Genomic DNA, 14201 nt, shown 5'->3' with positions numbered 1-14201 from the left:
CCCTGCGCTCTCTCAAAAGGCAATGATATTCATTTATGAAGTGGCTGATTGAGTTAAGGAGTTTAGGGTTATGATTTGCTGAATGTTTACATACACAGTTCTCCCTCTCCCTCTCCCTCTCCCTCTCCCTCATGGCAGAGTGATCTCCACTCTTTAATTAAATTTTGTTTTTTTCTGGTTAGAGCAGGGGTGTCCAATCCCAGTCCTGGAGGCTCATTCCACTCCAGGTTTAACAGGTACAATGAGATCATGAACTACTTCAGGGTCTGGATGGATGTTTAATTGATTCAATTAAACAATTTAGAACAGGGTTGGAACAAAGACCCGGAGTGGAAGGGACCACTTTAGCCACCCCTGGTTTATTTTTCTCGGTTGTTGTATTAAATGTGTGCAAGGTACAAAGGGAGACGTGGAATCCAGTCCGTGAATCCAGACCAGTGTTTGTATGTCAGTAGGGTAGATAACTAATTTGAGCTTCTATATGACATTCATACCCCACAGCTGGGCGTGTCAGGAGGATTTCTGGGTGTTGCAGGGTGACAGAGTGGCCAGAGAGCTTCGAGGAGGAGGAGGTCTGTGTGCCAGCAGCTCACACCACCTAATGTAAACAAACTGGTAAGCTAACTACGCCTGCTTTCTGATGCAGTGCACAGGAGGAATGCAGCAAAACATGCACCCAGGAATCATAATGTGACTTCAAATTTGATTGTGGGACGGTGCGGCTTTAAATGTGCTGTGGGAAAAATAAACACATTCTAGCTACAATGCAGGTGAACTGGGCGAGCTTTTCAGCGTTTGCTCCAGTGTATGCTTTGCATTGATATTTGCTATTTGCTAAAAAGAACAAGAAGCTTGTAGTAAATAAACCCAGCGCTGTGTGATCTGGTGATTTGTCCATTTACTGTGAGCTGGACAAGCTGGAGATCTCACTGTAATAGTCACTAAACCCATCTCCACTGCGCCGCCCAAAGAGGTGCGTTACCCCGCCTGCACCTAGCCCTTACTGTACCATCACTTCCAGCTGGGGCAGTCAGAGCCAGCGCAAGACCACCGTTTCAATGGAATATTATTAACCTCTGCGTTTTCTCCTCTGCTAGAAACCGGCAGAGCTTCTTAAACTTATCTTTAGATTCCATTGAGGTCAGAGGAAATCTCCAACATGTCTTTAGCCTCTTTAAAGGGTAACGTTGATCTCTGTGACAGTTAGCTCTCTTAGCGCGGCCAAGACCTCAGCGCACTGCCCCGGCTTCTCTTAAAGCTGCAGGAGCCCTACTGTCTTCAAAATGCGCTTGACACGCTCCAGAAAGCGTTTAGCCTCATACACGATCATAGCGAAAAATTCTAGCGAAAGCATGGGAAAGAATAGTGAAGCACTCACTGTAAAGCCTACTAGGATATGGTTAAGCAAACTAAATACGTGGGAAACCATGGTAAACTATGGTAAATGCATAGTATAATTATCTAGTTCAAAGTTTAATATATAATATACTGGAGCCTTATCATAAACATTACAAACATGCAGCCTTAGATTTAGCGCTCTAATTCCAATGGGTATCTCTATTATCGATTGGACCGATATAGCGCTCACTAAAACAAAGCTTCCTTCAGGTACAGTTAAACAGGGATGTCCTCACTTATAAAAGTTTCCCGTATTGAATGCATATCAAAGTGTAATGCAGTGCAGCGAAAGCATTGTAAAGAATTGGTACGCACTGCAAAGCACTGAGGGGTATGGTAAAGCATGTAAAAATAGCTGGAAAGCATGGTAAACTGTGGGTGTTAGGGTGTTAGCTGTGTGCTTTACGTTGTAGGTCTGCTGCAGTGTTTTAATAGGTGCGTTTCTATATAACTTTGTGATGTCCGAATACAGTAGTATCGTCCAGGGCCCACACAGGACTCTCTTAAAAAAGGAGTTTGTAAGACTGCACTATATATAAGAGTGTGTGCGTGTGCGTGTGCGTGTGCGTGTGCGTGTGCGTGTGTGTTTTATACAGTTCTCCACGCAGGTCAGTGTTAACAGCATTTTTTTTTTCATTCTGTTTGGAATAACGAGCGTTGGGTAGTGGAGTTGCGAGAAACGTTGTGCGGCTCGTTTTGTCTCTAAAAACAATAGTTGTTTTTTTTTAGTTGTTTTTCTTTTTGAATGAAAGTCTTGTCCCCGTTTCATTAGTTGTGTCCCCTCCTGTCGGGACAACGGGAGCTACATTTAGAGCAATTACTTCCCCAGAAAACAACTGTCAGTCATTCTTAAAGGGGAAGGCCCGCAATTAATAAACCCCTCTAATCCACTCGTCGTCTTGTTCCCATTCTTCCATGTTCAATTGACATCTGAAGGGCTTAGAAAAGATTCGACAAAAACCTCCTCGGTCTCGTATTATTGTTATTATTATTATAAATTGCTTTCTTGAAGCTAGAACGACTGAAAGGAAATACACATGAACACCCAGGGAGGATCTTGAAACAAAAGTTGACTTCCAGCAACAAAGTGGGGAGAAAAAAGAAATACAACCACAAAGAGTTGGGGGCCAGTGTTTAGTCAAAACAAGTGGGAATACTGCTGTGGAAAGAGAACGCAACAAAACCAGAGAACGAGTTTCAGAGCCGGGGGTACGGTAATTCGATGCGTTTCCTATTAAACTAATGTGATTTTTCTAGTGCCTGGTAATTTGAAAATGCTCCTCCGTTTCAGCTTACATATTGAATTATGATTTCGTATTAATTTACAGGCCTGCGGCTTTGTACGATTGCATGTATTGAACAGCGATGTATTTAACGGGGGCAAAGTTACCGAGGTCATGAACATTACCCAAATATCACTTTTGTTTGAAAAATGATTGTAGGATACTGTTGTTTTCATTGATAGAGAACATGGCGCGACAAATTAAATTAAAACGTTAGCAAAGTAGTTAAAAGCGATATACAGGTTAAATAACTATGTGTTTATTTGTGTATTTCTTTATAAATGCGTGTATCTATTGAAGGAAGGTCTTTGATTTGGGGGAGAAGTTTGCAGAACCGTTACAGAAGATCATTTTGTAGGCATCATTACAGAAGACAATGCAGAATTGATAGAGACACGATTCAACACAGCAATGCTTCGAGGGAATTATTTTCTATAATATGACACTTTTTTCAAACTTATTTTAAAGTTGGTTCTACGGTGTAACATGTTTAAACTTGGAGGGTCTGAGTTTTTAACGCATAACGTTGCTTGAGGTTAATTGTTTAATCCGGACTGTCAATTTTTGTGAACGTTTAACTAAAAATAAAACACAGATGTGCTGGTAATTTGTGCATAACTTCATACATAATCATACAGTAACGTTAAAACCACAGTCGAAACGTGTGCCACTGGCTTGTATACGTTTCAGTATTGCTATATACCAGCAATTTTTATAGTTATCGATTAAATGAATAAACTTGTTTAGCGCACGTTTTCCATTCTAAACAACAGCCACGTCACAAAAACTACGTTTTTTTAATTGTAAAACATTTAACAGTCGTGCACATGGGCATTGAATATTTAACAGACTTGTGTGTAATACATTATTTTCCAAAAGCTTATATATTATTCAAATCGGTGATAAATGTTCTACACTTTTATATCGTTTTTTTCTTTGTATTTTTGTATTCTTTGTGGAAACGCAGTAGTATTTAACAGCATTAAATAAACGATTCGTTAATTTTGCAAATAAAAATACGACGCCGTGCAGCAATTACGCATTTGTTGTGTTTTAATCATGGCGCTGGAAAACACGTATACAGAGAAGAACATTAATGTGACATAGATTTGTTATGAAGATTTGGTAAAAACAATTCTGCACAGATAATCTTGACACACCTTTTTGGTTTATAATTGAACACTGTTTTTTTGGAGCGCATAATAATAATAATAATAATAATAATAATAATAATAATAATAATAATAGTGTGAAGAAGTACATTCCAGTTTTGTATATATAATCGTCCCTGATTATTGATTATAACTTGAATCATAGTATCCGATGCATTCGGTTCATCTCGATTATTTCTGTACAACAATTTTACAGACTGATTCTGTAAGCCTGTGCATATTTTCATTAAAATACGCAGCTTGCAAAAAGCCTTCTGCATTGCCCATGGCATAGAGAAATACTGTAAGCCGTGAGCAAACAGACACGTATAGCTGGCACTATATGGTATTCAAGCATATATCCCGTGATGTTAAACCGCGTTCATCCAAACCCTGCACCAACAAGAACAGAAAACACCTGTTGCAGATGCTGTACATTAATTCGGATCAGGGTCGGTCTGTGCATTTGTTATTCTGATAAGGTAAGACGGTTGATGTTTGCCAGTAGACGGATACTAATTTAAATGAACCGGCCCATCATTTAACACGCAGAAGGCTTTTTTTTTTTACTTTTGCAAAAGCTTAGCAAATCTGACCCTGTTTAAAAAGAAACACACACGGATTATAAATAAATCTACACATTTAAGCCTCATTCAAACGTGTTAATGTCTTGAGTTTGAAATGCTACCCAGTTCAAAATAGTTACATTTTTTTGGCAACGCATTTAAAAAGCGTAGCCAGACCTACACTATATCAGAGAACTTCAAAGCAGATTTTCCAAATTAGCTCCACAAACGGAAAGATCATTAGTGTGTAATGTTCTTACGAGGCTGTACCTCTGACTAATGCATTTTTAATGCGTGCAAAAAAAGGGATTTGACCTGCTATATTATTATATTAGACTAAAATTCGTTTAACCTGTTAGCAACGTTAATGCCAAGTAAGTTACTTGCTAAGCATTTTGATAATGGAGTTAACCGGTCTGTTGCATTCATCCAATAATATGTGGCGAGGACTTAAGAGATAAAATGCCCCTCTTTAAAACACGCTGTCCCGGCGTATACAGAAATACTGTGCACTGTAGAATTACGAGGTGGTTCCTTCTCGGAACTCTTATTTATTGGGGTTCCAAATAAGAATCATCAATTAATTATGGAACCAGCTCCATAAAAAAAAAATACTGTTTTATTTTATTTAAGTATAGTTACGTTCTCCATTGATAATCAAATTGAAATACAAGTTTGAAGTATGTGCCAGTGTTACAGAAACAGTTTTTTCAGCCTATATAACGAGCCATTAAAAAAAACAAAAAAAACAACGGACGCTTATCTGTAATTACAAACAGATTACTTACATCAATACGCAATTATTTTTTTTACAATTTTCTGCCAAGACATCTGTTCTGTAGTTATTGGAAATTAATCTGCTTTTATTAATAATACATTCATATAGTCCTCTGATTAGCCAATGGTTGCTTTTAATGTCTTTTACTAGGGGCTGTGTTTAATACAATTTAATAAAGGGGACCTGGACCGATCGTAGCTTGTTCGCTTCATATTTATCGAATTGCTGGTACTAATAATTGCTGCATTTGTATTAATTAATTTATGAGGCATATATAAATATAAATGCAAACAACCAACCCCATATAATAAAATGCATCAAATACTAGGATAATAATAATGAAACAATACAAAATTAATGCATTAATAATAACCTATTATAATACAACCAGGAAAACACGGTCACCAGATTACACTCACTGCGTCTCACTCTGGACAGGCTATACAAACCTTTAGTTTAAATTGAAAAAGCCCAGTTTATTTTTTTAAAGAGTTTTAAAATGCATTATCGATTTGTTTTACAGTCCGGCGAGTATAAGAGCCTCCCTCTGCTCTGTACAGTCCGGCGAGTATAAGAGCCTCCCTCTGCTCTGTACAGGCCGTCTATAAGAGCCTGCCCTGGACTGGAGGGTTTTATCAAAGAAGAAAAAAAAAAAGTTATTCACTTCAGAGCAACCAGCACAGAGCAGAGGGATGCACTTGTATTCTCTGTAACAGAAGAAAAACAGAATGACCCAAATAGCTGTTTTAATATTTTCACTGCACTGGTGCAAGTTAAAACGATTGATAAAACTGCTTTATACTTTACCATGTTTTTTCTTATCATGATTACAATATGATTTCACTGTATTATTTTACTGTGGATAAACTTGGCTGATGTTTACAATGCTAAACTGCTGTTAGAATATTCTATAGCAATCCCAAGTATAGAGAACTCAGGAGAGCACCGTGCTGTACTGTGCATGTGAAGATGAAGCTGGTGTAAAATACAGTGAATATATTTTTCATTCTGTTTCAGATTCATTGAAGAGGCATTGAAAAAAAAAAACAGACGGGATAATAAATATTCCACAATTGAAAAAAAAAATATATATAAATTTAGATATTGCTCTTTTGAGCAAAAGCTTCTATATATATAAATATAAATATAAATATTTTTTTCCCGGGCTGGAAGATTGCTTGAATCCCAGTGTTTGAATGCATTTGTCATTGGATTCCATGAGTATGGTGGACGACAGCTGTCTCTCGCCCGGGAACTTTCACGAGATGGTGAAGGCTGGAGGGGCGGTGGTGGGGGGGCGCGTCCACAGTATTGACGTCATCCTGGGCTTCAGCAAGGACCAGGACCCCCTCCTGAACCCTGGGGGCCCGGGGACCCACAAATCTGGCATGGAAAGTCTGGGCGACCCGGGGAAACCAGACCCCACCAACCCCTACGGACACCTCTCCTCCCTCAGGGACCACTCTGATCATGCAGCCTTCCATGGTAAGGACTTGAGAAAGCCCCTTGATCTGCTGGTCCCCAGGTTGCGTGGCGCCCAGCCCACTGGCTGGTTGATTAGACGTTCCAATGTTTATGATATACGATGTGCTCGGATTATCTTCTTGTTTTCTGAGCTGCTCAGATCTCAGTAAGCAGGGTCTGTTCAGTGCTTGTATGATTGATGGAGCTGGTCTTGTATTTTATGGGGATTGCGATCTTGGTAGATCTCAGATGTTAAGCAGGGTCAGCCCTTGTAAATTCTTGGATCTTGATATAGGCTGGTCTTGTGATCTTTCAGGTTTGCGGCTGACCACTACTTGTTGGATTATGTTCTGGTCAGGCCTCAGATGCTAAGCTTGGTTAGTTCTTGGATTGATGGTGATCTTGGTAGATCTCAGGAGCTTATATATACAGAGCAAAAATACAGTGATAAACTAAGGGGAGTTAAACCGAGTTCCTGTTGCTTTGCGCACATGCACGATGGACTGCAGCTGCAGCACGTCAATGCATTTTTTTCTGCCCTTGCTATAAAGGAGCACTTCAGTGTAAATGCAAATCTAAAGATTATTGCAACACCCCGGTTTAACTCTGCTCTCCCATGCTTCCCCTGCTTTCACCAAGCTTCCCTGCATGTCACATGCAATCACATTCTTGAATCATTCTTGACTATGCTTTTACCCCTTTTTAAAGATAATCTGCTATGCTTTCATTGCAGTATAGCACACTGAGCTTGTAATAATGCCACTGAACTTTTAAAGAGGGGTGGCCCTGGTGCCTCTGCATGCTTCTCCACAGCCTTTGATATCTGCTATCTGCTACTGTGTCTCTCAGTACTGCTACCTTGTAAGCTGACTCAATCAGGAGATAACTGATAAACTTTCCTTTCTACCTTTCAGTCTGGAGGGGGCGGGCGGGAGTCAGGAGTTTGACAGGACCCTGGAGCCTTTGTGTTTAACACAGGCTGGGGTGCCAGGTTCCTAATCCCCCAGTCAGGAGTTCAGACAGACTGACGGGCCAGGAAGCAGCATCATTAGTCCCGGTTGACCTTTGCCTTTGTCTCGGTGTCACAGATTGACAGCACATGTAGCGACCCCTGTCTCTGCAGTGGCTTTGCACTGATCCCTTAACGAGAGGAAGACCAGCCAATCTAAAAACCTGCCCTCATTAGTTAATTGAGTATTTTTTTTTTTTCGTGACTGGGCAGCGGATATCAAGTTGCAGACTGGCTTGAAGAGGTGGGACGTGCTAGGCAGGGCCCTGACATTTCCACACAAAAGGGAAAGCCATTAAGCTTGTGAGACACTGGCCCACCCCAGGCTGGATTTTGCACATGTTAGTCTGTACCTGTCATGGATTTGTAATGCATTTTCTGCACATTTTACTACTGCTTTGTGTTGTAAACCCTGTTTGCATTTTTATTGTCTTGTCCATGAAGTCTTTGTTAATAAGGAGTCCACAAAAAAACTATGGGGACACATCTCTGTCTTTAACAATCACGGTCCTAGAGGGGTATTCCACTCCTGGTCTTTGTTCCAACCCTCTTCTAAATTGATTAATTGAACTCCTGACCAAGACTCGGAAGTTTGTAATTTTAAGTATTCTAAAACAAACTTGAGGCTCTTGTATGAAATCTCACTAGAATTCGAAACATGCAAGAAAAAAAGTACTAAAATGAATGCAACTATTACCTCAAGGAACTAAACCTCCTCCATAAAATAAACACTGATCAATTCGGAAAAATATAACACTGCATTGCTGCCTGTAGCTGTATGTTTTTAATGTGTAGTTTTTATAGTTTAAAAAACAAAACCACTAGCTTCAATGTGCTCTAAACCTTATAATAATAATAATAATAATATAGTGTGCCTCTTTTCATCTGTCAAATGTTGATGGTTATGCAAGTATGCAGCAAGCACACTGTTTTAAACTCCATGTATTATTGCATTCACATGAGCTAACCTTGTACTTTTGTGGGATCTCCCTCCTAGACTCTGGCCTCTTCTCCAATAAGTGCGAGGGGGAGCTGAGCGAGCTGCGGAAGGGCATGGAGAGTGACGGGAAGTCTCCCGAGCCGCTGGAGGAGGAGGAGCAGCCCAAGAAGAAGCACCGACGCAACCGCACCACCTTCACCACGTACCAGCTGCACGAGCTGGAGCGCGCCTTCGAGAAGTCACACTACCCCGACGTGTACAGCCGAGAGGAGCTCGCTGCCAAGGTCAGCCTGCCCGAGGTCCGCGTCCAGGTGAGGAGCGTCCGAGCCAGGGGAGGGAGGGGAGGGAGGGGAGGGTACCACAAAGATACCTCCTTTCCATGACCACGGAGTGACCTCGAATCCAAGCTGATCCGGGTTCTCCCACACTCCTCCTGAACCCCCATTGACGGTCTCCCCGAGTTGAGTGATGTTGCCGGTTTTTCCCAACAAGCTTGTGGCTAAACTGAAAAGATGTTATTGCTTTGCTTCCGCTAGTCCTAACAATTCATAGGCGCTTTTTGTTACCAGAATATTAAAGCGCAGAGAAACCGGCTCACCCTGGATGTGGATTAAATGTTTACGCCCACTCGTCACTTGATTGGTCAAATAGTGAGGGAGGGGTCAGAAAAATCAGGGGCAGCTCTGATTGGCAGCCAATGCGGGTCGGTTAAGTGAACATGGAAACGCAGTCTCAGGGGCAGTAGGGTTTCAACCTGGGTTGGGTGGTGCATGGAAACGAGGTATAAGAGTCTAGCTAAAATATCTCTTGTATTCATACAGCACGCCCCTCCCTCCATTCCACCGCAGTGCTATTCTAACCTTTGCTTTCCTAACCTCCCCCTGCTGCAGGTGTGGTTCCAGAATCGCCGTGCCAAGTGGCGTCGGCAGGAGAAGATGGACGCCAGCACCATGAAGCTGCACGACTCGCCCATGCTGTCCTTCAACCGCCCGCCCATGTCCGCCAACATGGGCCCCATGAGCAACTCCCTGCCCCTGGACCCCTGGCTCACCTCACCCCTGTCCAGCGCCACCCCAGTGCACAGCATCCCTGGGTTCATGGGCCCCCCGCAGGGCATGCAGCCGGGGTACCCCAGCCACTCCTACCTCAACCCCCCCCCAGCCATGGCGCAGGGCATGCAGCACATGGCACCCCCGCCCTACCAGTGCGCGACCACCTTCGTGGACAAGTATCCGCTGGAGGACGTGGACCAGCGCAGCTCCAGTATCGCTGCCCTGCGGATGAAAGCCAAGGAACACATTCAGTCCATGGACAAAACCTGGCTGCCCATCTGACTGACCGGACAGAAGGATTAAAACAGACAAAACTGTTTTAAAATACAAATAATACAAATAATAATAATAACAATACAATTATTATTATTTTTATTATAAAAAAAAATCAAATGACGTTGAAATAAAAATGTTAAGAAATTTATAAGAGAAAAAGACTTGCTATCCCCCCTCCTCCCCCTCTGGAATCATCTACCAATGTAAGAAAAGTTACACGCAAGAGACAGCCGTTCAGTCAATCCTCCACATTAGGGCAGCTGTGCTCTGGCATTAGACGCCATCTCTTTCAAACCTAAATGCCTAAGGAATTGTATTTTGATGCTGTTTGGATGTTTGAAGCCAGCTCCCGGAGAGACGACTGTGTTAAAAATGTTCTGAGGTTAAGGGGTTAGACTTAAAAAGCTGAAAGCGATGTATATAAAGGACGTGGATTCCTGTGAATTAACTGGACTTCTGAATCAATGCAATCATCTGATTTCAGCTCAGCTCTGCTATGAATGTACATGCAAATGATATTGTCTCAAAAAAAAAAAAAAGAAGCTGGTGGTTTGTGAACAATCCATTTGATACATGGGGGGGGGGGGGGAGTCGGGAAGGTTTTTAGTAAAGTCACCCAGATTTACCCCTCTACACTGAGAAATAGATCGGTCCCCACTCCCTAAGAGCTATAAAGAACAGGGGGGTGAGGAAAAGCACCCACCAGCAGTTTGCTCATTGCCCTTTTAAATTCTGAATTTATGCACTTGTGTTCTCAGACATTGTTAGATTGTATCTTTACTCTTAAAAGGGGCTCATTAAAAGGCTATGATTTGCCATTAGGATTAGATCTAACAGCTATACCTTTTGCTGTAGCGAATGTTTATGGCTTCTGTCTTAAGTGCAGCTAAGGGTTGGGCAAACCTACCCAAGGGTAAATTAAACTTTGATTTCTATGGACAGCTGGACAAGAATCTAGACAGGGCAGAGTGGGTAAGATGTGAGCTGTTTGGTTATTTTTTTATTTCTGTGGTGTTTCAATGTAACAGAAGGAACTCTTAACTTTGTAACTGTTAATTAGAGGTTTACAAGAATTGTACCTCGCACCCTTATATTAAAAAGAGCTTAGTTTCATTCTACGACTAGGAAAGGAAAATAGATTAGTGGGAGAAGTTTGTCGGGATATTGTTGTTCCAGGGATATAGTTCAAGTGTAGACTAGAATTAAGAGTGATCATCATTCGCTCACCATGCTCCCCATTACTCCTGTCCGTCCACAATATGTTTGTTAATAAATCTGAACACCTGTAAAATGTATTCTGTATATATATTTTAACAATAGGCACCCCTATGGAGGTGTCACTCTGTTTTGACATCTCATTTTGAATTCCTGATGCCTCTTTTTCACTGCGGGCTCCGGGCAGTGGAAAGGGTATAATTCAAGAATCCCATTCAGATACCCTGACCCAAGAGATAGCTTAGAGCCATAAGCCAGGTCAAGCCAGGTCACAGAGTGACCAGCAAAGGGTCCAATGTGGATCTGGACTGATACCTTCATCCTGATACTGTAACACACTGTCCTGTTAAATACATAGTCAGCGTACAATATAACTGCATGCGTTGATTACCAGCAAGTGTCATTAACCTGCGGTTCTTATACATTGGATAGGCTGTGTCAATCCTGTGGAAACACAGCACTACAACCAATGCTATCTTCCAGTCCAGGCAGCTTGCAAACTAATTCATCCAGACGTTAACGGCTAGTTTTCTGATCTGGACCCCATTGAAGCGTGCAGATGTTTTTTTTTTCATTCCAGTTCTAAAGAATACTATTCTTTCTTGCGGGGGTGTTGGTTAGTTTTATACCATTCCTGATGATATTGTAATACAGTGTGTGTTGGACAAAACAGTCAATGGTAATATGCGAGGAAATGACAGCCTTGACCGGGTCTAACAGCATAGTTAAGATACAGAGAAGAGCATCGAACAGACTGGACCAATGCTAAGCCAAAGGATCATGTGATTAAGAAAAACAAAAAGTACATTACAGTGGAGGTCTGGAAAGGGAGTCGTTATTTTTCCCGAGTTTGTGTGCAGATACGATTGTATTTCTGTGTTCTGTTTTTTTTTTGCTTTATCTGCTGTAGTTCTAGAATTGTGTTCTACTGAGATGTTGTCTTCCACGTTCTGGAAAAGGATGGGAACATTCCAAAATAAAACAAACAAACAGTCTAGTTTAACAGATCTCTGATCTTAATGTCTTGGTTCTTACTTACAGCTATAAATGGGCCCGGCTTTGGAGCTGTGACGGTCCCATTGCACACAATCAACCTCCTCACTATCCCATTCACTTACAGACAAGTTTGAGAAAGAGCAATGTGATAACCTTACAATACCATTGCATTAGCATGCGTGCTATTGTAATGGGCAACGTTGTGTGATACACAGCCGTTACGGACTCTGTCCTGTCGGTGGGATGAGTTTAAAAGCTCCAAAACCACGAATGCAGACGAGCCCGACATTTTTGCATTGTGGTTAAGACGCTCGCTTGGGGTGCGCTGGGTCGCCAGTCCGCACCCAGGAGGAGGGGCGGGTGCCAGCTGGACACAGTGCCAGGTCCAGAGATGCTGTGCCAGCAGCCTGGGCCTACACATTGCTTCTGAAAAGACTCCTGAAAGCGGATTGTGGGGAAGAACATTAGCATTGCACAGGCTTCCATGCAGAAGGGTTCAACCTATGGGCTTGAGTGTGCAGCATTTGTATATTTTCAGAATACATTTTTGCTGGATTAGCTGGTAAGTATGCGCAAAACATGACATTAAGCAGGTAGGGAATGAAAGCTTCCCTTTAAATTGCCCTACATTATTCAAAACTGGGTGTTCAAATCATCCAGGGGGTCTGTAAGCGGAAGTCCAGTGAAACAGTAGTGCAGTTCCCATCTCTCTCTCTCTCATGGTCCGGTGCCAGGCTGTTAGGAAGATGAGCACTCCAGTCAGTCAGTGCCTTGGCGGGAGGCCCTCAAATCGGGGCTGCTGGCTGGGTAATTGCCCCCAGGCCTGGCCACTGGAGCACATGCTCCACGCAGTTCGCTCTCAGTAATTACATTAGCAGCATGTGAACTCTGCTCCGAGACAGATGGAGCGTGGGGGAACCCCCTCGATTTACCAGCAAACTCCAACCTGGTTTTGCTTTTATTCCCCCCCCCATGACAATTACCGCACACACACAGCTCACACGGCTTTAGGGGTGGATAAAGGATATGGTGAGGGACTAGTCTTAATTGTATTACTTGGTAAGTGTTGCGCTTTGACACATTTTACTTGTTGTTAGTAGAAGCAGGCTGCTGGGTTTTTTTTTCAGCTTGATCTTAGCTGGGGAAATCAGCTTGATGGACAGCACTCTAAAAAACATGTTTACAGTTCAGGAATCCCTTGCGTCTGCTTTAGAGAGGGTTTGAATCTTATTTAAAATTTTGCAAGCGTTGATTAACTCTTTAACCTAAGAACATTTTCTTAAACGCTTTTCAAAAAACAGTCCTGAAAACAGTTTTGCGAACCACTTTGTGTTTAATCAGACACATATCCGGGATGGAAATAAGACTCCTACTGCATAGCAGTTCCACCCATTCCAGATTTTACTATGAGCTTGATTAGCCACAGTGTGTATAGGTAACAAGCTCAGGTGTGTCTCATTAAACTCTGAGTAAAACCAGGGATGGATCACACTGCTATGCAATGGGAGTCTTATTTCCACCCCTGCTTATAGACATATGTTCAAAGCATTTACACCAGTCTGCATTTTACATTATAAAAAGAGTACAATAGAGAAGGCTTATATTTAACATCATAAAAACTTGCAAGGCAACAATGTACTCATGCTGTAATTGGCCGTGCTGTTTAGAAATACATTCACCATAGATTATTATATACCTTTAATATGCTATTCTGTATTAGTTACATGGATTACTGCAGCGTTTTATTTAATTTTATATAATGGATAATTCACGCACCGGAGTTCAAACACACATACAGCGCACAGCGAACAGTCAGTGCGAAGGACTGCGTTACACTTATAAAAAGTTGTTCACTAAGTATTCAGGAAAGCAAAAATAAAACGAGTACCGCTCGCAGCCGGATGATTGTGCAATTCGTCAGGTGTAATGACGTGGAAAATCCTCCAATTAGTCATCGCTGTGGCTTGGGAGAGTTGAGGGCTGACGGCTCTGGGATTACTGCACTGACCGGTAACTACCATCATACTCACCCCACGGCAATCTGGACCAGGCAGAACGGGGCTATGCTTTGAG

At 42.1% G+C, this 14201-nt stretch overlaps 1 protein-coding gene across 2 annotated transcripts; it reads left to right on the top strand.

Moving 5' to 3' along the window:
- Positions 1-2292: 2292 nt before the first annotated feature.
- Positions 2293-12135, top strand: LOC117428818 (retinal homeobox protein Rx1-like). 2 transcript variants are annotated; one of them, XM_059015176.1, is made up of 4 exons: positions 2293-2607; positions 6194-6661; positions 8647-8900; positions 9480-12135. In XM_059015176.1, exons 2-4 carry the CDS (start codon positions 6373-6375, stop codon positions 9921-9923), a joined length of 987 nt encoding a protein of 328 aa, XP_058871159.1. In that variant the 5' UTR covers positions 2293-2607; positions 6194-6372; the 3' UTR covers positions 9924-12135. The 2 variants fall into 2 exon arrangements, with proteins under 2 accessions (XP_058871159.1, XP_058871160.1); XM_059015177.1 differs by lacking the exon at positions 2293-2607 and having other exon boundaries at positions 2652-6661.
- The last annotated feature ends 2066 nt before the right edge of the window (positions 12136-14201 follow it).

The sequence above is a fragment of the Acipenser ruthenus genome, chromosome 49 (genome assembly GCF_902713425.1).
Source record: "Acipenser ruthenus chromosome 49, fAciRut3.2 maternal haplotype, whole genome shotgun sequence".
Lineage (NCBI taxonomy): Eukaryota > Metazoa > Chordata > Actinopteri > Acipenseriformes > Acipenseridae > Acipenser > Acipenser ruthenus.
Note: the sequence above shows the minus strand (reverse complement) of the source record. Positions and strands in the feature narration are given on the sequence as shown.